Source organism: Neovison vison, chromosome 10 (genome assembly GCF_020171115.1).
Source record: "Neovison vison isolate M4711 chromosome 10, ASM_NN_V1, whole genome shotgun sequence".
NCBI classification, from domain to species: Eukaryota; Metazoa; Chordata; class Mammalia; order Carnivora; family Mustelidae; genus Neogale; species Neogale vison.
The window spans coordinates 71,457,622-71,481,541 of NC_058100.1; the positions used below are offsets into that span (position 1 = coordinate 71,457,622).

At 40.8% G+C, this 23,920-nt stretch overlaps 1 protein-coding gene across 10 annotated transcripts in view; it reads left to right on the forward strand.

Moving 5' to 3' along the window:
* Positions 1–23,920, forward strand: part of PPP1R12B (protein phosphatase 1 regulatory subunit 12B) — a 223,306-nt gene that overhangs the window by 158,289 nt on the left and 41,097 nt on the right. The window contains exon 1 of one of the 10 annotated variants that reach the window (XM_044267618.1): positions 18,112–18,899. The exons of the other annotated variants lie outside the window; for them this stretch is intronic. Within the exon in view, the coding sequence (XP_044123553.1) occupies positions 18,798–18,899 (102 nt within the window). The 5' untranslated portion in view covers positions 18,112–18,797. Of the gene's footprint in view, positions 1–18,111; positions 18,900–23,920 lie in introns of those variants that run through there. 10 annotated transcript variants of the gene reach the window in all.

Consider the following 23,920-nt stretch of genomic DNA (forward strand, 5'->3'; position numbering starts at 1 on the left):
GGAGAATGAAGCATCCCGAATAGTGACACTAATTCTGTGGAATATATAATGGGTAAAAGGAGTGTGCTAGGCTGAGAACATCAACAAGCACTTCAAAGAACAATACATACAGCATGATTCTGGTTCCTAAAAGAAACAAACCTGGGAAAAATAAGATGAAAACAGGGAGACAAACCATAAGAGGCTCAACTATAGGAAACAAACAGGGTTGCTGGAGGGGAGGGGGCTGTGGATGGGGTAACTGGGTGATGGGCGTTAAGGAGGGCACATGATGGAATGAGCACTGGGTGTTATACATAACTAATGAATCACTGAACTCTACCTCTGAAACTAATACTACACTGTATGTTAATTAACTGAATTTATATTTTTTTTAAAAAGGAGCCCCCCAAAAAAGATAATTTCAAGCAAAAAGTATCAAATTATAGGAAGATATTTCTTACTTGTTAAAAAAAAAAAAAGGAACAGTCCACAAACAAGATATAAAATAATGGACTGTAGACACTAAAATACAGTTTCAAAATTTATAAAAAGCTGACAGAGTTGCCAGGAAATAGTATATTGACATTCAGCATTGCAGATTTTAACACACCTCTATCAGAAACTAATGTCAAATAGACAGAAGTACTTAAGGACATAAAAGATTTGAACAACATAATTAACCCTCTTGATCCAGTAGATATAAAGCACACATGGAATGTGTGTACCGTGAAGATCACACTAAATTTAAAATCAACATCACTCACTCGTTCATCAAATATTTGAGTGCCTGATATTTGCCATACATTGCTGTAGGCACTTGGAATACATGAGTCAGCAAGACAGTTCCTGGCCTCGTGAAGCTTAACATTCCATCAGGGAGGAGGAGGCAGACAGTGAGCAATAAACATAATGAAGTATATAGCATGTTAGACAGTGACAGTTGCCGTTTGAAATAAAAAGAGTTGGAATAAGGAGGATTGGTGGAAAGAGGACAGGTTATAGTACCAGGTAGGCTGCCTGAGTAAACCTTGTCGACAGACTAAGATTTGAACAAAGATTTGAAGGTGAGAGAGTTAACATGAAGATACCTGGAGAAAGAGTGTTCCCGGCAGGGGAAACAGCTAGAGCAAAGGCCATGGGTGGGCAAGTTCTGGCACATACAAGAAATTATAGAGGAGAATTGTAAGAAAGAGAATCAGATCATGTAGGTAGAGGATGTTGTAAACCTTTGTTTTTCCTCTGAATAAAATGAAGAGCCTTTGCAGGATTTTGAGTAGAGAAGTGACATGATCTGACTTAAGTTTTAAAAGAATTCTAGCTGCTGCATTGAGATTAGACTTGAAACAAGAGTAGAAGCTGAGGGACTATTATGGTAATCCAGGCAAGAAAAATGATGGGAACTTGGATCATGTGGCAGTGGTAGAGGTGTCGAGGGTTGATATATTCTGGATCTGTGGGATGTAAGGGAAAGAGGGGTCTTCGATGACTCCAAGGTCTATTGGCCTGAGGAATTGAAAAAGATAGAGTTGCTGTCAATTGACATGGGAAAGTCTGCAGGTGTTGAAGGTTGGGGAGGAAAATCAGGAATACAGTTTTAAGATATGTTAAGTTTAAGATACCTATTCGATATCCAGCTGGGAAAATGACAGAGCTGTTGCATCTTTGGAGTGTATAGAGGGCAGATGGTATTTAAAGCCATCAGACCATATGACATGATGGAAAGGGGACTAAAGGGATGCCTAGGTGGCTTAGTTGGTTGAGCATCTGCCTTCTGCTCAGGTCATGATCCCAGGGTCCTGAGATTGAGTTCTGCATCGGGCTCCTTGCTCTCCCTCTGCCTACTGCCCACCCGCTTGCTTGTGCGCTCTCTCGCTCTCTCTCTCTGACAAATAAATAAATAAACACTTTAAAGAAAAAAAAGAGGACTAAGGACTGGAACAATATGGATATTTGACTAATTAGAATGGATTAAAAACCTAAATGTGAGATCTAAAACCATAAAAATTGTAGAAGTGAACACAGGCAGTAATTTCTCTGACTTGGCCATAATGATATGTCTAGATACGTCTCCTAAAGCAAGGTAAACAAAACTAAAATTAATCAATTTGGACTACATCAAAATAAAAAGCTTTTTGCACAGCAAAGGAAATCATCAACAAAACAAAAGGACAACGCACTGAGTGGGTGATGTTTGCAAATGTGATATATCCAAAATCTCCAAAATATTTAAAGAACTTATACAACTCAACATACATACACACACACACAAATCAGAGTAAAAGATGGTCAGAGGACCAGAATAGACATTTTTCCAAAGATGGCCAACAGACACAGGAAAAGATGTTCAGCATTACTAATCATCAGGGAAATGCAAATCAAAACCATAATGAGATACCCCCTTATACCTGTTAGAGTGGCTAAAATGTGAAACACAAGAAATAGCAATTGTTCACAAGGATATAGAGAGAAAGGGAACCCTTACACACTATTGATGAGGATGTTAGTTGGTACATCCCCTTTGGAAAAATGTGGAAGTTCCTCAAAAAATTAAAAATAGAAATACCATATGATTCAGTAATTCTGCTATTGGGGTATTTACAAAAAAAAAACAAAACAAAAAACAAAAAAAACTCATTAGAAAAGATATATGCATCCCATGTTTATTGCAGCATTATTTACAACAGCCAAGGTATGGAAGCAGCCTAAGTGCCCATCAATAGATGAACAGATGAGGAAGATGTGAGTGTGTGTATTTGTGTGTGTATACACACACACACACACACACACACACACACGTGCCATGGAATATTATGCAGCCATAAGAAAAGATGAGCTTCTGCCATTGGAAATAACATGAATTGGACCTAGAGGCTATTATGCTAAGTGAAATAAGTCAGACTGAGATGAAAGACAAATACCATGTGGTTTCACTCACTCGTAGAATCTAAAAAAACAAAACAAAAAACCAAATGAATAAAAAATAAAAAGCCAGAATCAGATCCATAAATACCAAGAACAAACTGACGGTTGCCAGAAGGGAAAGGGTTAGAAGATAAGGCTCTCAGTTACGAATGGACTATGCCATGGGAATAAAAGGCACAGCATAAAGGATAGACTCTATGAAATTGTAATAGTGATGTATGAGGACAGATGGTGGCTACACTTGTGGGGAACATAGCATAAAGTATAAACTTGTCAAATCACTGTTACACGCCTGAAACTGTTGTAACATTGTGTATCTGCTGTACTCAGAATATTTAAAATGTAACCAAAAAAGACATTTGACTAAATCTAGGTGGTACAGGTTTCTCTGGTTGGACCATCAGACTTCGTGATCATCCTTCTGGTTGGTTAAAAATAGATTCGCTTTCCGGGCGCCTGCTTGTGCAGTCGGTTGCACATCTGACTCTTGGTTTTGGCTCAGGTCGAAGTCTCAGGGTCTTGAGGTCGAGCCCTGTGTCAGGCTCTGTGCTCCACACAGAGTCTGGAGAGTCTCTGCCTCTGCCCCTACCCCCTTTTGCTCTCTCTCTCTCTTTCCTCTCTCTCTCTCAAATAAATAAATAAAATATTTTTTAAAAACAGATTTGCTTTGCTCTTAGAGTTTTGATTCCAGTTTTAATGATAGGTATTGTGTACTCTCAGTTTGTATTCGGACCAGCGGTATACATTTGTAAGATAGCTAGGTCGCCAGTAGTCTGTTATGGAAAAGGTAATTTTATTTTTTGGTTTGTTTGTTTGTTTAAATATGTGTTAACTAACTGTATAGAGACTATGACCTTAACTCCAGTAGTGCATTGTTATCAGCACCCAAATTGACTAGCCCAGATAGTAACATTACATGCAGCATCTCACAAACTGATTAGAACAGTGCCCAGCACACTCAAATATTAGTTCTTATATGCCCTTTGTGCTCAAAGCAATATTTGGTTCTATATATGCCAGTCAATCAGTCAGTCATCATGGAGCTTAGTTCTTTCTGGAATTGCATGCTAAGCAACACACTCCAGGAATCTAATTAATTTGATCCCCACTTTGGTCCTCTCTGCTACAAACATTGCCATGCTTCATGAGCGTTATACATTGTGTTTCTCGGAGAAGTGCATACGTAGCAGTATATTTATACTCTACAGCAGTGTTTGCCTCCACATAATTGTGTTTATGTGGAATTACATTGGTATTGCGATGTGGGAATGATGGAGTTGACAGGACCATTAACTTGAGTACCCTGGGAATTGTCCCCCCCTCCCAACCATGGCTGACTAAAGGAGCCGTGTTTCTGAATGATGTTATGGTGTGGGAGTTTGAAATGGATTTCTTATTAAACAGTACGTAGACTGTTCTTTACCTGCCATGGGCAAAAATAATTTGAACAAAAAATAGTACTCTCCCTATGAAGTGTTTTATCTTTCAACTTTTTCTCTCTAATGAATGGCTTTTTTTTTTTTTTTTAATCTCTTGTACCTTAGATGTCGGGAGAAACTTTTATGTCCTCTTCAGAGTTATAGCTGTACTTTTTAGCCAGAACCAAAGCTTAAACTTCCTCTGGCAGATCCCTGGTGAAGGGGCAAACATAGGTCCAGTGGAAATGAGAAAGGCAGAAAAAGGAAAAATTGGATATGGAGAGGATTCACTTGGCACAGAAGAAAATAATTTGAGTGTAAGAGAAATGAGGGCATTAGAAACTAAACCTATAGCAGTGCAGTGGCATCTTCCATTTCCAACTATTTTGAAGTATTTTTAGCAGAGAGCATGAACATAGAGCATATATACATGGCACACAGACAGCTCATAAAGCATATGGACACCCATTGACGCTGTGTATGTCAGCAGTACCTGCAAAGCAGAAAGGTGCGTGCCAGTTCGTTGTAGACTAGGAAGCTTCCTTGGTGGCTTTTCCAGGATCTGTACTAGCATAAGAAAATTAAGGGTTGAGTTTTTCTTTTTTTTTTTTTTTTTTTTTAAGATTTTATTTATTTGACAGAGAGAGAGATCACAAGCAGGTAGAGCAGCAGGCAGAGAAAGAGGGAGAAGCAGGCACCCTGCTGAGCAGAGAGCCCAATGTGGAGCTCCATCCCAGGACCTTGAGATCATGACCTGGGCCGGCGGAAGGCAGAGGCTTAACCCACTGAGCCACCCAGGCGTCCCAAGTGTTGAGTTTCTAACTACATTTTTAATGCTACGGAGTAGTAGTCTTAGTAAACCTAGATGAGTGGAGCAGATTTTATATCTCGACCAACTATAAATTCACAGTTATGAAAGATTTAAAATTTCTACATGAACCACACATAGATTGCTTTTCTTTGTAATGACCTTTTTCCTTAAAACTCTGCCATTACTAATGATGGGAAATATTGTTCCTTTTCTTACCACCTGATGGAGGATTCAGCCAAATTGATAGGCTGTAAAGAAAGTTACCAAAATATTACAAAAAATAATAAATCAGGCTGATGACAGTTAAAAAACTTGAACTTAAGGTAGAATTTCTGAACCTTTGTGTTTATAATTTGTTTTTAAGTTGTAGTTTACATTGTCAAGAAACTCATTATTGCCAAATACTGAGGCTTAGTTTAAAGCATGTTGCCACCAGATGGTAGTACAATTTGCCTGATATACAGATTATAAGCACAACATAAATATCAAACATATCTTTATGCACCAAACAAATTTATTTTAAAGACTACTCTAAAGTATAATTAAGTATATTAGGGTATTATAAAAAATGTGGTAGTATTCAGCATCATTTTCCTTGATTTTTTTTAATTTTATCCATTTATTTGAGAGAGCACACACATGAGTAGGGGGAAAGGCAGAGGGAGAGGGAAAAGCAGAATCCCTGCTGAGCAGGGAGCCAGATGTGGGGGCTCTATCCCAGGATCCTGGGATCATGACCTGAGCTGAAGGCAGACACTTAACTGACTGAGCCACCCAGGCAACCCCTTTCCTTGACTTTTTTAAGTAACTGTATTAAGATAACTTTTTAAAACAACTCTTGGGGCCCTGGATGGCCTAGTCGATTAAGTGACTGGCTCTTTGTGGCTCAGGTCATGGTCTTAGGGTCATGGAATTGAGCCCCAAATTGGGCTCTGCACTGGGCATGGAGCCTGCTTTAGACTCTCTCTCCCTCTCCCTATTCCCTACCCGCCTCCCACCCCACCCAGTGTGCATGCTCGCTCTCTCTCTCTCTCTCTCAAAAAATAAAAAATATTAATAAAAAAGTAAAACAATTCTTTACTGAGTATTTATAGTTTTAACAAAAGGTTTAAATAAGTTACACTGTTTTAAGTACTTAGTGTTTAACCAGCCGTATAACCAGAGAGCACCCTTTGGGCTACTTTTAAGCTAATCAAAAAAGATTTAATTTGCTCTGTTAGTGCTTCTGATCAGTTGAAACGTTTTGACTGATCAGGGTATTGTGAGCATTTTGATAGAGTAGTTACTCCTTCCTCGTGTGGCTCTGTCTGGAGCAGAGCAGGGCACATTGAGCATCCCTGACCCTGGCCTGCTAAAGCTGCTAGCACTCGGCAGTCACTGTGAGAGCCAGTGTCCCCACATGTTTGCACGTGCCCCTAAGGGAGAATTGCCCCCACTCCCACCACAACCCTTGGAAAAAACCTCCACTCCTGTTCTGAGTTGCCCCACCTAACTTTACTTAACTGCTGTTGCTGTCAGATACGGCCTACAAAGAAAGTGTGAATAGAGGAAAAACTACATAAGTTAATTCACATGAAAAAGGAGGTAGCTTCTCACTCCTCTTTGTCTTTTTCTGTTACTCACTTTAAAATTAATTGCAAAACACAAAACCTACAAACTAATTCTGGGACAGGTTTCTTAAAGGATCTGTAATAATCCCTTACACTTAAGTGAGTTTCTGGGATTTAAACTTTTATAACACTGGGACATTGTTTAAGTGTATGAGAGCAACATGGGAAATGTGCTGTAGACTAACAAAAACTGGTGAACTCCATGCTAAACAACTTGTAGGTCTTATCTCACTTTGCTTCTGTGTTCCTACCTTGTACCTCAAAATGGCATTATCTTCTGCTCCTTCCCTCTGCAACCCACCAGACTATACACAAGCCTTTTAGTGGTTGTGTTTTGTTGGTCTGATTTTTAGCTTTTATTGCTTTTTCATAAAGAACACATGTCAAAAGCGCTTTATTAAATGGAAAGAATTTCATGACTTCCTTCTGCTCTTTATTTCCTTATATTGTAATGAAGGCCGACTGACTCTTCACTCTGCAGTGATTCGTTTCAAAGGAGAAGTTGAGGGTAAGAGAGTCATTTCACAGTAAAATCCCTAATATGTCTGCCTCACTCAAGAGCATTCCGCAGAAAGAATCATGAAACATGAGTTACCATCATTGATCTTCCCCATCCTCAAAGAAGGGGGAAGATCTTCATATCACATAAATTAAAAATGAGGATTAAGATGGGAAAATGGAAGGACAAAGGAGTTATGTGACAAAGAACTTCCTGTTCCCTTCAGAACTTCTCATATATCCCTTTTCCCCCCAGTAATGCTTGTGGCCCCTCCAGATGCCCAGTAGTCAGAACAACAGTGGAGAAGTAAGTGCATAGCTCTCACTCAACACAACAAAAAAATAATGGAGGAGTAAATGCATGGCTCTCACTCTCACTGGGCTTCTGACATGGCTGCGTGCTCGTGAGGGTCGCCTTCCGAAACAGCTTATTTGTTTAGTGCGAAGTTAGATATTACACCGAGATCATACGGAAGAGTAGGGCTTGACTGGGTTTTTTGACTTTTGTTTTTTATGTTTACAGTTGTTGTTTTTTTTCTAAAGATTTATTTATTTTGAGAGTGCCAGATCAGGGGAGGGGCAGAGGGAGAAGAAGAGACAAAAAAAGAGAGAGAGAGAAACAAACTCTTCTGAGTGCAGAGCCTGATGCAGGGCTCGATCTCAGGATCCTGAGTTCCTGACCTCTGCCAAAACCAAGAGTCAGTCTCTCAACCCACTGAGCCACCCAGGTGCCCTTTACAATTCTTTCTTTCTTTTTTTTTTTTTTTTAATTGAAGTATAGTTCACCTACAGTGTTATATTAGTTTCGGGTGTACAGCATAGCAATTTGACAATACATCAGGCCATGCCACAGTGAATAGTCACCATCTGTCACCATACAAAGTTATTACAGTATTACTGACTACACGCCTGATGCTGTACTTTTCATCTCAGTGACTTGTTTATTTCATAACTGGAAGTTCGTACCTCTTAATCCCTTTCACCAGTTTTGGCTACCCCCCAACCCCCTCTCTTCTGGCAACTGTCATTTTGTTCTCGTATTTATAAATCTGTTCTGTTTTTTGTTGTTGTGTTTTTTAAATTCCACATGTAAGTGAAATCGTACAGTATTTGTCTTTCTATGTCTGACTTATTTCACTAAGCAAAATACCCTCTAGGTCCATCCATGTTATAACAAATGACGAGTTCATTCTTTTTTATGGCATATAGTATTTTTATTTTTAGGTTTTTGAGAAACCTCTATAGTGTTTTCCATAGTAGCTGTACTAGTTTACATTCCCACCAACAGGCATGAAGGTTCCTGTTTCTTCACGTTCTCACCAACACTTGTTCTTTTTTTTTTTTTTTTAAGATTTTATTTATTTATTTGACTTGATAGAGATCACAAGTAGGCAGAGAGGCAGGCAGAGAGGAGGAAGCAGGCTCCCCACTGAGCAGAGAGCCTGATGTGGGGCTCGATCCCAGGACCCTGACCAGGACCATGACCTGAGCTGAAGGCAGAGGCTTTAACCCACTGAGCCACCCAGGTGCCCCAATACTTGTTATTTCTTGCTTTTTCTATAATAGCTATTCTGACTGGTGTGAGGTGATATCTCATTGTGGTGCTAATTATTAATTTAGCAGTATGGGCCCTCACTTTGCCATTATGTAAATTTTGAGATTTCCTATAATCTCTTTGAAGACAACAGTCGTGTCTTTAAGAACTTTATATAACCCGAATAATACCTTGCATGGAGTAAGTACTTAATAGTATTAGATAGATTGGTGGAAGAAAAGTATCAGTTGATGATTAAAAATAAAAATTTGGGGCGCCTGGGTGGCTCAGTGGGTTAAGCCACTGTCTTCGGCTCAGGTCATGATCTCAGGGTCCTGGGATGGAGTCCCGCATTGGGCTCTCTGCTCAGCAGGGAGCCTGCTTCCTCCTCTCTCTCTCTCTGCCTGCCTCTCTGCCTACTTGTGATCTCTCTCTGTCAAATAAATAAAATAAAAATCTTTTAAAAAAATAAAAAATAAAAATGTTTTCAGGGGCACCTGGGTGGCTCAGTGGGTTGAGCCTCTGCCTTCGGCTCAGGTCATGGTCTCGGGGTCCTGGGATCAGGTCCCGCATCAGGCTCTCTGCTTGGCAGGGAGCCTGTTTCCTCCTCTCTCTCTCTCTGCCTGCCTCTCTGCCTACTTGTGATCTCTCTCTCTGTCAAATGAATAAATAAAATCTTTAAAACAATTTTTTTTTCAGGACACCAGGGTAGCTAAATCGGTTAAGTGTCTATGTTCTGCTCAGGTCATGATTGGGATGGAGTCCTGCATCCGGCTCCCTGCTCAGTGGGGAGCCTGCTTCTCCCTCTGCCTGCCGATCCCCCTGCTTGTGCCCTCTCTCTCTCCCTCTCTGACAAATAAATAAATAAAATCGTTAAAAAATAAGTAAGTAAATAAATAAAATATTTTCTTTGGCCCTTATATTCATAAATGAGGCTGAAAATGATTGCTCTGTTTTAAACTCTTAGTTCCAAAAGGAGGAACAGGGATCTTAAACTATTTATAGTTCTTAATTGTTAATATTTGACTCATTACCTTCTTCCCTAAATCTAAACTAAAATACTGTATAATGGGCACCTGGGTGGCTCAGTGGGTTAAAGCCTCTGCCTTCAACTCAGGTCATGATCTCAGGGTCCTGGGATTGAGCCCCGCATTGGGCACTCTGCTCTGTGGGGAGCCTGCTTCCCTCTCTCTCTCTGCCTGCCTCTCTGTCTACTTGTGATCTCTCTCTCTCTCTCTGTTCAATAAATAAAATCTTTTTTTAAAAAAATAAATAAATGAAATACTGTATATTGTGGCTACTTAGAAGTTTATAAACTAAGCTACCAAAAAAAAATTGATTTGCCGAAAGCAGCATAAAATTTTTTTTGAAAGACTAGGTAATGTCTGCCAATTTAACAATGTCCTTTAAGCTTTGAAGACCTTGTGGTTTGGAAGCCAGGCTTACCTTCCAAGAGGAACTTTCCTATGCTTTTTTTTTTTTTTAAGATTTTATTTATTTGAGAGAGAGGAAGAGATCACAAGCAGGGGGAGGGGCAGAGCAGGGAGCCTGCCACGGGGCTCAATCCCAGGACCCTGGGATTATTACTTGAGCCAAAGGCAGACACTTAACTGACTAAGCCACCTGGGCGCCCCCTACTTGTGCTACATCTGATGAAATGGGTGATGGGAAAGGATTCTTTTGACACTATGAAAAATAGAATTTTAGAGATTAAAGTTCTAGATGATTGAGTTTCAGGTGTGGGACCTCATCAGTAAAATCTAGGCCTGATATTTCTGACTATAGTCAGACAACATTTATTTATTGACTTAAACATCTCCTAGTTCAGGCTCAAATCTGACATTCACAAGTGCTAATATGTCTTTTCTTATCCCCTTTGCCAGAAGCACTTCAGAACTTAATTCTGTTACTGTATTTCCTTTTTTTAACAAAAGAGTTTGGAAGGTATAGATAGGGACCATTTGAGATTGTGAAACCACTCTGAGATCATTTCCATTTTAAAAAGTGACTAGTTCGCCTGGGTGGCTCAGTTGGTTGGACGACTGCCTTCGGCTCAGGGCGTGATCCTGGAGTCCTGGGATCGAGTCCCGCATCAGGCTCCCAGCTCCATGGGGAGTCTGCTTCACTCTCTGACCTTCTCCTCGCTCGTGCTCTCTCTCACTGTCTCTCTCTCTCAAATAAATAAATAAAATCTTTTTAAAAAAAATAAATAAAAGTGACTAGTTCTAAGAGATTAGTTTTTCTGTGACCTAGACAATGATAAAATAAAGCCTCTGTGGGTTTTACAATCTAATAGAATTATGAAGTTTAGGGGCTTCTGGGTGGCTCGGTGGGTTAAAGCCTCTGCCTTCAGCTCAGGTCGTGATCCCAGGGTCCTGGATCGAGTCCAGAATAGGCTCTCTGCTCAGCAGGGAGCCTGCTTCCTCCTCTCTCTCTGCCTGCTACCCTACCTACTTGTGATCTCTATCAAATAAATAAATAAAATCTTAAAAAAAAAAAGAATTATGAGGTTTACTTTAAACAGTTCATAGTTGAACATAATTCTGCAGGTGTATCCACGCCCTTCCAATTCACATCCATTTACATTTGTCTACTGTGCCCTCAGGAATTTTAGAAAACTAGTTTGGCTCTGAACCAAAGAGCAAATTATGTTCTTTCTAGCTGGCTATTGTTTCACCTGTGTCTTCACATTCTCTCTGTCCTTATATACTCTTAGTCCTTGCCCTATTCAAATCTTTACCAGATTAAGTTTTTTAAAAATATATATATTTTTGGGGCACCTGGGTGGCTCAGTGGATTAAGCCGCTGCCTTCGGCTCAGGTCATGATCTCAGTGTCCTGGGATCGAGCCCCGCATCGGGCTCTTTGCTTGGCGGGAGCCTGCTTCTCTCTCTCTCTCTCTCTGCCTGACTCACCGCCTGCTTGTGATCTCTCTCTCTCTCTGTCAAATAAATAAATAAAATCTTTAAAAAATATATATATATAAAATATATATATAAATATATATATATATTATATATATAAATATATAAATATTTTTATATATAAAAATATATAAATATTTTTATATATAAAATATTTTTAAAATATTTTATAATATAATATATAATATAATATTTTTATAAAAAATTTTTATATTTTAAATATAAAAAATATATATTTTATATATAAAAATATATATATATATATTTTTTTATCTATCTATTTTTTTTTTAAATCTATCCTGGGTAAGCATCAGGACCCCTTCTACAGGCTCCTAGTCAGTGTGGAAGAACAAATACAGCAAGCAGAGTATCTAAAATGTTTTTTTTCTGTGAACTTAATAATACCATGTTTAATACCCAAAATGTAATATGCTTACAAATTCTAACTACAGTCTCCCTGTTCATATGGTAATGAACACTGTTGATCTTGAATTATCAGTTTACTGGGGAAAAGGGGGATCCGTGTTCTTCAACTAGGAAAAAAAAAAAGAATTGGAATTCCAAGCATACCTGTTTGAGATGATAATCAGGGGTGTACTGGTTCCTCTAGTTAAAGCCCTTCAGTGACATTCAAGGAATCTCCATTCGTGCCTTAGACCACTCAGAGGATTTGCAGGGTGCATTTGGGTAGTCTTAGTGTTTGTAAGGTGAAACTCTGAGTCTGACACTAGAGATGTTTCTGGGAAATTTATCAGCCATAATAAAATCATTCTCTGGTGTTTGTCCACCAAATCCCACCAAAAAAGAAAATTTTATTTAAAAGTAGTGACTTCTTGCAGCATTTTCAGATTTTACTGATCAAGCAATATAATATTGGGTCAAATTGAGTTCGAAACACATATCTTTTGCCAGTTTGATAACTCAACAATGAGAGTCCTATCATGCCAGAGTAGAAACTACTCTTTGGCTTCTCCCCAGTGAAGGACTTGTACTGGCTCTTTGTACTGGCTCTTTGTTCTTTGCTTTCAGACTTTTTGACCATGACCCACAGTAAGAAATCCATTTTACACTGTGACCCAATACATATAGATGTATTCTGTCTAACAGAAACAATGGTTCCATGAAAGCATACCCTTACTCCATGTGTAATATACTCTGGAATTTGCTATTCTGTTTCACTTTTTTTTAAGATTTTGTTTATTTATTTGACAGGCAGAGGTCACAAGTAGGCAGAGAGGCAGGCAGAGAGAGAGGAAGGGAAGCAGGCTCCCTGCTGAGCAGAGAGCCTGATGTGGGACTCAATCCGAGAACCCTAGGATCACAACCCAAGCCAAAGGCAGAGGCCTTCGCCCACGGAGCCACCCAGGCACCCCTCTGTTTCACTTTTTATTGATCTGGTTTGTGGACCACTAAGTTGATTCATGGTCACCTAGTTCATTGTGCTTTAGCCCAAGTGATTGCTTACTGCCATTAACAAATCCAGTTCTTTGGTGAATGCAAAATCTTAATTATATCTGTAATGAGAGACTATGTTTTGAAAGTTCTCTGGAGTTAAAAGAAGTTAACTCATTTGACCCATTTCCCACCCTCATAATAGGAAAGAACTGGGTGGGTGTTTTTTAACTTGTTATTTTGAAACAATTTCAAACTTAGGGAAATATTTTAAGAATAATACAGGGGCGGGGTGCCAGGGTGGCTCAGTGGGTTGAGCCTCTGCCTTTGGCTCAGGTCGTAATCTTGGGGTCCTGGGATCAAGCCCCGCATTGGGCGCTCTGCTTGGCAGGGAGCCTGCTTCCCCCTCTCTCTCTGCCTGCCTCTCTGCCTACTTGTGATCTCTCGGTCAAATAAATAAATAAAATCCTTTAAAAACTAAAATAAATAAATAAAGAATAGTACAGGGGCATCTGGCTGGCTTGGTCGATTAAGCGTCCGACTTCAGTTCAGTCATGATCCTGGGAAGGAGCCCTGTGTCAGGCTCCCTGCTCAGCCTGGAGTCTGCTTATCCCTCTGCTCCTCCCCCTCTCGTGCTTTCTCGTTCGCTCTCTCTCTCTCTCAAATAAATAAAATCTTAAAAAAAAAAAATAGTCCAAAACCCTTATATATTCTTTACCCGGAGACCACATTCAAATTTCTCCACTTGTCCCAATGATGTTCTTTGTAGCAGAAGGACCCAGTACAGGATCTCACATTAGACCTGATTCTCATGTCTCTCTAGTTTGATCCTTCCCTTGCCTTTCATGATGTTGTTTTGGGGTTTTGTTTTGTTTTCAAGATTTTATTTATTTATTTGACAGAAAGAGAAAGCACACAAGCAGGGGGAAAGGGAGAGGGAGAAGCAGTCTTCCTGCTGAGTGGGAAGTACAACGCAGGGGTGTGATCCCAGGACCCTGAAGGCAGACTCAACTGACTGAGCCACCCAGGCGCCCCAACCTTGGTATCTTTTAATATAATGGGCCTGTCATGTATGTCCCTCAATTTGGGCCCAGTGGTTCCTCATAAGTATACCCAATTTATGCCTTTTTTACAGTGTCGCAAAAGTGATCCTTTGCTCTGCTCATTGTGCTCTAACAATTTGTCCAACTACTGGTAGTGCTGAGCTTTGGTCACCTGATTAAGGTAGTATCTGCTAGGTTTCTCCACAGTAAAGCTCCCTTTTCCTCCTTTGTGATTAATAAATATTTTATAAGGCAATACTGTGAGATTGTGTAAAATCTAGTTCCTCATCCTGTATTTATCTATCTATCTTTGGTATCCACTATGTTCCTTTCTTGGATTGATTTTGCAAAATGGTCATTTTTCTAATTTCATTACTTCTTCTCCATTTATTAGTAGGCATTCTATTGTAAGGAAGAACTTTCTGTCCTCATTTCTTTTTATCATTCATTTATTTATATTAATGTGTGCTCATGGGTTCCTATTTTGTTCAGTGGGTTGTAACTTCTCACTATTATTATTTATTTTGATGCTCAGATTGTTTCAGGTTTGACTTTTTTTTTTTAAGATTTTTATTTTCTTGAGAGAGAGAGAGTGAGAGCAGGAACACAAGCAGGGAGAGTAGGAGAGAGAGAAACAGGCTTCCTGCCTAGGAAGGAGCCCAATGTGGGGCTCGATCCCCGGATCCTGGGATCATAACCTGAGCTGAAGGCACATGCTTAACGACGGAGCCACCCAGGTGCCCCCAGGTTTGGCTTTTTAAGCAGGTCTCTGTGTCCTTTTGTCATGTTCCCATTATTGTAAAATGCTTCCTTACTTTCCGACACAAGAGACCCAGGCTCATTTTCTATCCCTGCCCCAACTCTGGAATTAGTCATTTCTCCAGGGAGCCCCTTTCCTAATGGAGAATGGCATGTAGAAACAACAATCTGGGCACTAGATGTGCAAAATGCTGCTAGAGCATCGGTCTTCCCACATGTCTCAGTGCACAGAGGAAGGAAATACACATATAGATGCATTTACTTAGACACATGTGCACACACACATCCTTGCGTATTTTTTTTAAGATTTTATTTATTTATTTGACAGAGGGAGAGAGATCACAGGTAGGCAGACAGGCAGGCAGAGAGAGGGAGGGAAGCAGGTTCTCTGCTGAGCAGAGAGCTCGATGTGGGGCTTGATCCAGGGACCCTGAGATCATGACCTGAGCCGAAGGCAGAGGCTTAACTCACTGAGCCACTCAGGTGCTCCACATTCTTACATCTTTCGTTATTTATGTCTGTATATATTGCAAATCACTTGTTCACACCAATACCTTCAATCCTGCGTATCACAAGGTTTATCCTAGGTTTCCCTTTTCTCTTATTTATACCTGCCTTCGCCAACATTGAGAAACCTAGCACCCATTAGCCTTAATATGTTTGTTTATTTGCTCAACCCTCCTGTATAAAGCCAGTCCCCTAGCTAGACCAGGTTATTGCCTCTTGATGTTGAGAAGATCAGGTGAGATAACGTATGTTAAAACACTTTTTTCCCCTAAGATTTTATGTTTTTATTTGAGAGACAGAGAGTGGACAAGAGAGCATGAGTGGGGGGAAGGGGCTGCAGGAAAGGGAGAAGCAGGCTTTCCACTGAACAGGGATCCCTTTTCGGGGATTGATCCCAGAACTCTGGGATCATGACCCATGCTGAAGTCAGACGCCGAACCAACTGAGCCACCCAGGTACCCCAAAACACTTTAAAATATAAAAGAGTTTACCACTGCCTAGAAGCTGATAAAAGAAAGAAAGAGAGACAGGAATAATAGTTGGGAGTAATAGGCTTTTACATTTCCTGTTTAGTTGCCAAGGAGTAATGAAATCACTGTATAAACCTTACAGAAACAGGTCAGAAACTGACTGATCAGGGGGTGCCTGGGTGGCTCAGTGGGTTGAGCCGCTGCCTTCGGCTCAGGTCATGATCTCAGGGTCCTGGGATCGAGTCCCGCATCAGGCTCTCTGCTCAGCAGGGAGCCTGCTTCCCTTCCTCTCTCTCTGCCTGCCTCTCTGCTTACTTGTGATCTTTCTCTGTCAAATGAATAAATAAAAAATCTTAAAAAAAAAAAAAAAAGAAAGACACTGACTGATCAGACTTGTTCTTGCCATTTCTTTTTTTTTTTTTTTTTTAAGATTTTATTTATTTATTTGACAGACGGAGATCACTAGTAGGCAGAGAGAGGCACTTGGGTGGCTCGGTGGGTTAAAGCCTCTGCCTTCAGCTCAGGTCATGATCCCAGGGTCCTGGGATCAAGCCCCGCATCGGGCTCTCTGCTCGGCAGGGAGCCTGCTTCTCTCTCTCTCTCTCTCTCTCTGCCTGCCTCTCTGCCTACTTGTGATCTCTCTCTGTGTCAAATAAATAAAATCTTTTAAAAAAAACAACAACAACAAGTAGGCAGAGAAGCAGGCAGAGAGAGAAGAAGGGAAGCAGGCATCCTGCTGAGCAGAGAGCCCAAGCCTGGTGTGGGGCTCGATCCCAGGACCCTGGGATAATGACCTGAGCCGAGGTCAGAGGCTTTAACCCACTGAGCCAGCCAGGCGCCCCTTGCCATGTCTTTGAGGAATAATGTAACTTGATGACTTTCATTCTTCCGAGTGAAAAAGTATCCCTCCTAATCTTTCCCTAGACAATCATGCTTGTTATGGGACTGTTACTATTTAGGTTTACATCAATATTTCTTTTCTAAGTGAAGAGATGAAATAGAGAAAAACTCACTCTTATCAGATGAGATTAATTGTATAAGTAGGATCTAAAATGTAAGATTCATAAATCTGAATTCCCAAGATAATTGGCCTTTCAGACACAGTATAGTTCTGGTTTGTGGTAAAATTAATTAGTCTTCTTAAGTTTTTTTAGATTGGGAATGAATTAAGACCTCTTCTAATAAACCCTTGTCAACCTGTATTCCTCAGACCAACCCCCAAGTAGCTGATCACTTCCTTTCATTTAATTTCACAAAATTTGTCATAAGAATAAGGAAAATGTCGAGATAATTAGAGGGGAAAAGAGTGGCATGCTGGGAAGATTTGAAGGAAAAAGTATAAATTTCATGTAGGAAAAGGAAGGGCAGGATAGAGTTTCCAAGAGCCCAGAGAGAAGTGAGTTGTCACTTTGGGGCTAAATCCACTGGCTTAGAAAGCATTTGGCCTAGAAATGTTGGATAGGGTAGTGATGACAACAGAGTGCAAAAGATTAAATTTGAGATGTTTCAAGGCCAAATCCAAGAACCTTCAACACTAAGAAAATAAATTCCCTTTCTTTTTAACTCTTGGTTGTGCCTGTGGGTAACTCAGTCCTGTAGTCTTGCATTTCTGCTCTGTCTCTGCTTTCTCTCTTCATTTCTGACCCTTTCTTTCCCCTTACCTGAGCCCCTTTCCTGTCTTGTTCTTCCCTGATTGCGGCATTTTGGAAAACTCTGGTAAGCTGTATACTCAGAGACTCAGGCATTAAAGTCTCAACTGTACAGAGAGCTTCCTTTGCAGTGGGCCAGAGTTTCAGTTTGCTGGGCTCCCTTGTGCAGCCAGAATGATATGTCATTAAAGTGAAACATAAAGGGCCTGAAGGTGCTCTGACTGATGTGTCTGTCAGGGCTTTGTTACTGAAGAGATCCAGAAGTTGAAAAATCCCCATTCTCATATTTAACTCACTGTTCGGAGAAATCAGCGTTGAAACGGCGGCTCACTCTTACTGAAACAGTGGTACCAGAAGGTTTGGTGGGGTTCGCCCCTGAGCATGTCCCCAAAGAGCTTCCCTTTATTCCTAGAAGCTGGCAGGCTTTCTTTTCCTCTTGCAAGTGGCAACCCGAATTCTGAGTTGAAAGTGAATCTTTGCCCTTGGCTCTTCTCCAGCATTCCTCGCTGAGCGAATAGGGATTTGGAATGTCAGAAAATAGAAGAGGGGAGGGGAAAAGACGTGTGTATGACTGTGAGTGTTTATATGTAAAAGCAGCTTCGTCTGGGAGGACTTCGGGAAACTTGACTTCCTCCGATTGCTTCCTTCTCATAAACTCTTGGTTCCTTATTTGTGTTTTGGGTTTTTTTTGTTTGTTTTTTTAAGTTGTTTAATCTGAATTATCACGGCAGTTCTAAACCCTTTCCAGCCCAGTGGAGTCAAGCTAAGGAAAGACAGCATGATTTCCAGAGGATTTCTCTTTCTTCCCTCTGGATAAAGTGACGGTAGTTCGTCCCAGGCTCGCCTCCGGCAGGATCCAAGGTCATCTTTCCTCTGGGATTTAATCCGGTGTCATCGGGAAACTAGAGTCAGGTTTTATTGGGGAGCAAGTCTCACCAAGAAGTGTCCTTTTGGGAGAATCAAGGACTCGATCTAGGCAGAAAAGGTGTGGCTCAGCGCAGTACCCTCCATCGTCAGCTACCAGTCCCGAGCACTTGTGGTTGAAGCTGGACTGAAAATATTGATGGAACACGCCTCTCAGACTCTGTTTAACTGTGGACTGGTTCAGAGCGCAAGACTATAATTTACAGGGTGGCTTTTATCCTTTATTTAGTTCTATCCAAAGTCTTCTTGCATCAAGTCAAAAGGAGAGATTCTGGGAGGGTAACCTGCAGGGCCAGTTTCCCAGCGTTGCGTGAAGAATCCAGCGGTTGAGTATCTGTCTCCATCCTGAGGAACCATGTCCTCTTTATATACCCGAAGTAAAGAATTCACTCGGAATAGGAAATCTCAGTCTGATTCTCCCCCAGCCTCTCCCTCCCCGACTGCCAAGACGCTCCGAGTAAGCAGCATTTTATTTACATATGTTCCTAGTTGTGTCAAAGGTGGAGAATGTGTGTGTAACTTGGGGAGTTAAGTTTTGAGCAAAGGCATTTCAGAGCATATGGGAATCGGTAGAGGAAAAAAAGAAAATTTGCAAGTAAAGACCGTGTATGCTTTTCTGCAGGAGGTTATGGTTCACAATACTTACTGTAGTCTTAAGTAAAAGCAGATTTAACTATGTCAGACTACAGTTTCTGTCTTTTAGCTTTCAACCATCAGTTGGTAAGCTGTCTGACAGATTTTAGAGTCCTTGTCACTGTATCTTACACGCATTTCTTAATTTCTGTGGCTATTTTTAGTTGCTCCCTTTCCTCTTTTTTTGTGGGTCAATACTACACTTCTAGAGAAAAAGCCCCAAATGGTCATGAAACTATATACATTAAACTTCAGTTATGTGCAAGTTCCTCGTGAATGTGAGAGGGAATATGCCCTTGCCTGTTTTATGTGTCCGTTGAGTGATAGAGAGAAAAAACAAAACAGAGCAAGGAATTATGGACACTTGGAGTCTTTCTTACTCCTCAGTCACCATCAGGAGATTTCCTGCTTATAAAGGCAAAGAAAGAACTCCTAGCTATTGACAACCAGCTGTGGGGAGGTGACTGTAATGTCCTAGGCAGATCCACTTGAGTTTTTTCTCAAGTGCATATTTCTGTGGAAGCAATTTGCGTCTGATTTAGTGTCTGCCTCCGTAGGAAACTGACAAAAGCGAGGACTGTTACCAATAGCAAGCGATGAGAAGCCCGATGGGCATATTAGGTAGTAGGCAAGGTAGCAGTTCCTTCTAGGGAACAAGATTGTTCTCTTACTGCATATACAGAATAACAAGCATGATACAGCTTCCTTATTTGGGGAGCTGTGGGGGAAATATCTGCGAGAAACCAGAATTGACTGTTGTATTTCTGAGTTATTTTATATTCATTTTCAGTGTCTTTCTCATGGGATAAATTACCATGGAGTGGCATTTGGTGTGTGACATGTTGGTCTAGGACATCAGCTTGAGATGTTTAGTTATTGGAATACCAAAATGATTGTTATAAAGCTCTTTCATTCATGACTTCTTTCTGTGAGAGGAGTGGGAGGCTCCAGGGTATATGTCACCCCTGTTGAGTTCCGGGAGAGTTCCATAGGCTGCTGCCTTTCCTTTCTAGGAAGCCACAGAGTGTGGGGGCACCACTGGGGCTCAGCTGGTTGAGTGTCCAACTCTTGGTTTCAGCTCAGGTCATGGTCTCAGTGTCGTGGGATAGAGCCTTGCGTTGGGCTCCGTACTGAGCATGGAACCTACTTGGGGTTCTCTCTCCTTCTCCCTGTGCCCTGCCCCCTGCACACACATACATCCTCCCTCTCTCTTTCTCTCAATTAATATTAATTAAAAATAAAAGGGACTATAAACATACAGTTATTTAAAAAGAAGCAACAGCAGCCAAAGAATGCTTTCCCCTCAACAGCTGTTGGGTACTTTTTGGTGGCCTCCAACTGAGGTCCACAAAATGGAGCACTTTTACTTCAGTAGTGTGTCCCTTTGTTCCTGTCCCGCTTACCAAACTTGGCAGTACGTCTGGTGTAAAGAACCCATCGTTAACATTTGTTCACTGCTGTAACCACAGTTCCCAGAGCACTCAGTAAAATCTGTTTGGTGACACACGTGCCTTTTCCTTTTCTCTTTGAACCCATTTCTTCTTCACAGTTAAGTACTACTTTCTTCTTGTCTTAGTCCTCACAGCTGTCATCCACCATTTCCAGCCTCTTTCCATCATCCCCCCCACCCCCATTCCCTGACTTTTTAGACAGAGGTCACCATGGGACGGAATTTGAAAATTTGGATTTACAGGAAACCAGCACATGGATGGCCTTAATAAGAGACCGCGTCCCAGTGTTAGTGGTCAGTGGCTGTGGATTCCCATAATAGCATCTACTTACTGTGACCAGCTTCTAGGTCCACACAGCCTTGGGCTCTACTCTGGAGACTGTTGATTTTTGTATATCATTCATGTTCTATTACATTGCTTGTGTCTTTACTGTCTGAGAGCGTGAAGGATATGCAAGACTAATTTGGAGGCTGAATGGGTTACAAAACTAGGATTTATCTCCTAAGAGTCCCCTAGTTTACTCTCACGGCCTAACTAACTAGGGTGCTAACTGGTTTTGAATGCTGTGACCATCGCGCCTCTCACTCTGTATGTGGTGCTCTTTAATGACTAGTGTTGTGGTGGCCATGTTGCGCTCATTTGCGTTCTGATGCCCAGTTACTTCACTGGGTGCTGCTACACCATCATTACACCCCTAGCCACCCTGAAATGTGAGTGTTGCTCTCACCATTTTACATGTGAGGAGACTGAGATACATGGAAGAGAAGTGGCTTCCCCACATCACTCAGCTAGTAAGCAGCAGAGCGTGGCCTCTCTGGCCTCAAAACCCATATTTATCCACAACACTGGTTTCATACCAAGTACATTGGAAGGTTAAGGACATTCTAGAGTCAAAGAGGACAGTTAAAAGCGTGGATAGCTGTGGGAATCCAAAATTCAGGCATAATGAGGACCCAGGAAACTGAAATTGCAGGAAGGAGGAAGGCGATATCTGTAGACCAACGGAGGGAATTGACAGGCTCTACTGATTTTCCCACGCCTGATTCTTGAAACCTAGTCAGAGCATATGGAAACACGGATCCCATAGAGCCTGAGACCGTGTGGGCTACAGGTCTTCATATTTCTCTTAGACGCAGAAATACTTGAGTAAGGATGCAAGGACATGTCTGTGTGCATCTTCAGAGTTAAGATCAGAACACCTCTTGTTCTCCCCATGCAAATTTGTGAACCTTCGGTTTTCTGCTAAAAGTTGCACAAAGAAACCAACTTTTTTCGAAACAAATGATTAAAATTTTGAGCCAGCATATAAATATTTATTTTTTTTTTTTTACTATTGCTAAACAGGCTAAATATTAAATGCTTTCATATACGGAACATGCTCTCAAAGGGAATTTTTAAATAATGGCTATACTCAGGGGAGCATGTTTTGGACCCCATGCTCTTAGCCAGATGTTCGAGCAGCAGCTTGGGCAAACTGTAAACTGTAACTCAAACAGGTATGAATTTTAACTCGAGAAAACAAACAACAGGATGATTTCTCAGTACTAGAAAACTGAAACTCTCTCATCATACCTTTACTTTTCAACTCTCATCAGCTTCTGATACTTTAACATGACATAATTCTGTGTTTCTGTACTTGGCAAACTAGGACCCTTTTTAATAGTATAAAAATGTAATAATGGGGGCACCTAGGTGGCTCAGTCGATTAAGTGTCTGCCTTCGGCTCAGGTCATGATCCCAGCATCCTGGGATGGAGCCCCGCATCAGGCTCCCTGCTCAGCAGGAAGTCTGCTTCTCCCTCTCGCACCCCTCTGCTTGTGTTCCTTCTCTCACTGTGTCTCTGTCAAATAAATAAATAAAATCTTTAAGAAAAAAATGTAATGCTGGCCTAGAGATTAAAGAACTAGTATTCTCCCTAATGAAAGTCACTTGCATATGGAAGATAGTATGTGTCTTACCAGCTAAGATTTTACTTCCTCTAATTTGTATTTCGAAAATAATATTTTTCATTCTCTGAACACAAAATTACAGTTAAACATGGTTTTTAAAAATACACCCCTCTCTTTCCATAACAAAAATATCCATCATCCATTCTTTTAGTATCCCCACCGCGCTCTAAAATGACTTGTGTCCTGGGATTGAGGCCCTTGTGGAGGCCTGCTTCTCCCTCTCCCTTTGTCTCCCTCCCCTGCTTGTGCTCTCCCTCTTTGTCTCTCTAATAAATAAAATATTGAAAAAAAGAAAAGAAAAGATATCTGAGTCAGTCTGGAAGTTGTTCTGTTTTCCCTGAGTAAAAAAATCAGAGATAAGTAGATCTGTTATTCAGGGAGCTCCACAAATTTTAGAGACAAAAGAGATGTCGAACTAGTGTGAAAGCCCAAAGACTTGTTTAAAAAAAAAATAATTTCACTGTTCAGGGTCAACAGAGACCAAAACAGCAATATTAAGAGCATACCATTGAGAATAGTCTTTTTATTTTTTAAAAAAGATTTTATTTATTTATTTGAGAAAGGGTGCGAGAGAGAGAGAGCACAAGCTCAGGGGAGAGGCAGAGGGAGAAGGAGAAGCAGACTCCTGGCTGAGCAGGGAGTCTGATGTGGAGCTCAGTCCCAGCATTCTGGGATCATGACCTAAGCGGAAGGCGGACATTTAACCGACTGAGCTACCCAGGTGCCCCAATTCACTCAAATTTCTAATGCAAACCACACCAATGATTTATGTATGAGAATTTGAAGGCTTAGCCTCTGTTCTAACACTCTGAAACAACTATGTGAGGTGCTGGGTTCACACAGTTAGTAGAAAAACTTCCTTTTGGGCTGCCCGGGTGGCTCAGTGGGTTAAGCCTCTGCCTTCAGCTCAGGTCATGATCTCAGGGTCCTGGGATCGAGCCCCACATCAGGCTCTCTGCTCAGTAGGGAGCCTGCTTCCCCCTCTCTCTCTGCCTGCCTCTCTGCCTACTTGTGATCTCTGTCTGTCAAGTACATAAAATCTTTAAAAAACAAAAACAAAACTTCCTTTTGATGTAATTTTCCAACAATTGAAAAAATAATAATTCTGAACTATAAATACATTAAACACCTCTAGCTCTTGCTTTTACATTCTTGAAGTAAGTAGGTCATCAGCTGAACCCTGGGAATCTTTTAATTAGACAGATTTTCATTGAATTGCTTGGTATTTATGATAATAGGATTGGGCCTGCATCTATAAAGCAAGATCCGTAGCATTTTTCCCATTTAATCTGGATTGTTACTCCTTCAGGATTTATATCTCAACTGAAAATGTAGAGATTTTTCATAACGTTTGTCACCCCAGCCATTAATATAAATAAAGGGAACAATTAGCCAACTTGTTTTGTTTTATAACCAGTTCTACAGGCTAATCAGAGAACATTTGG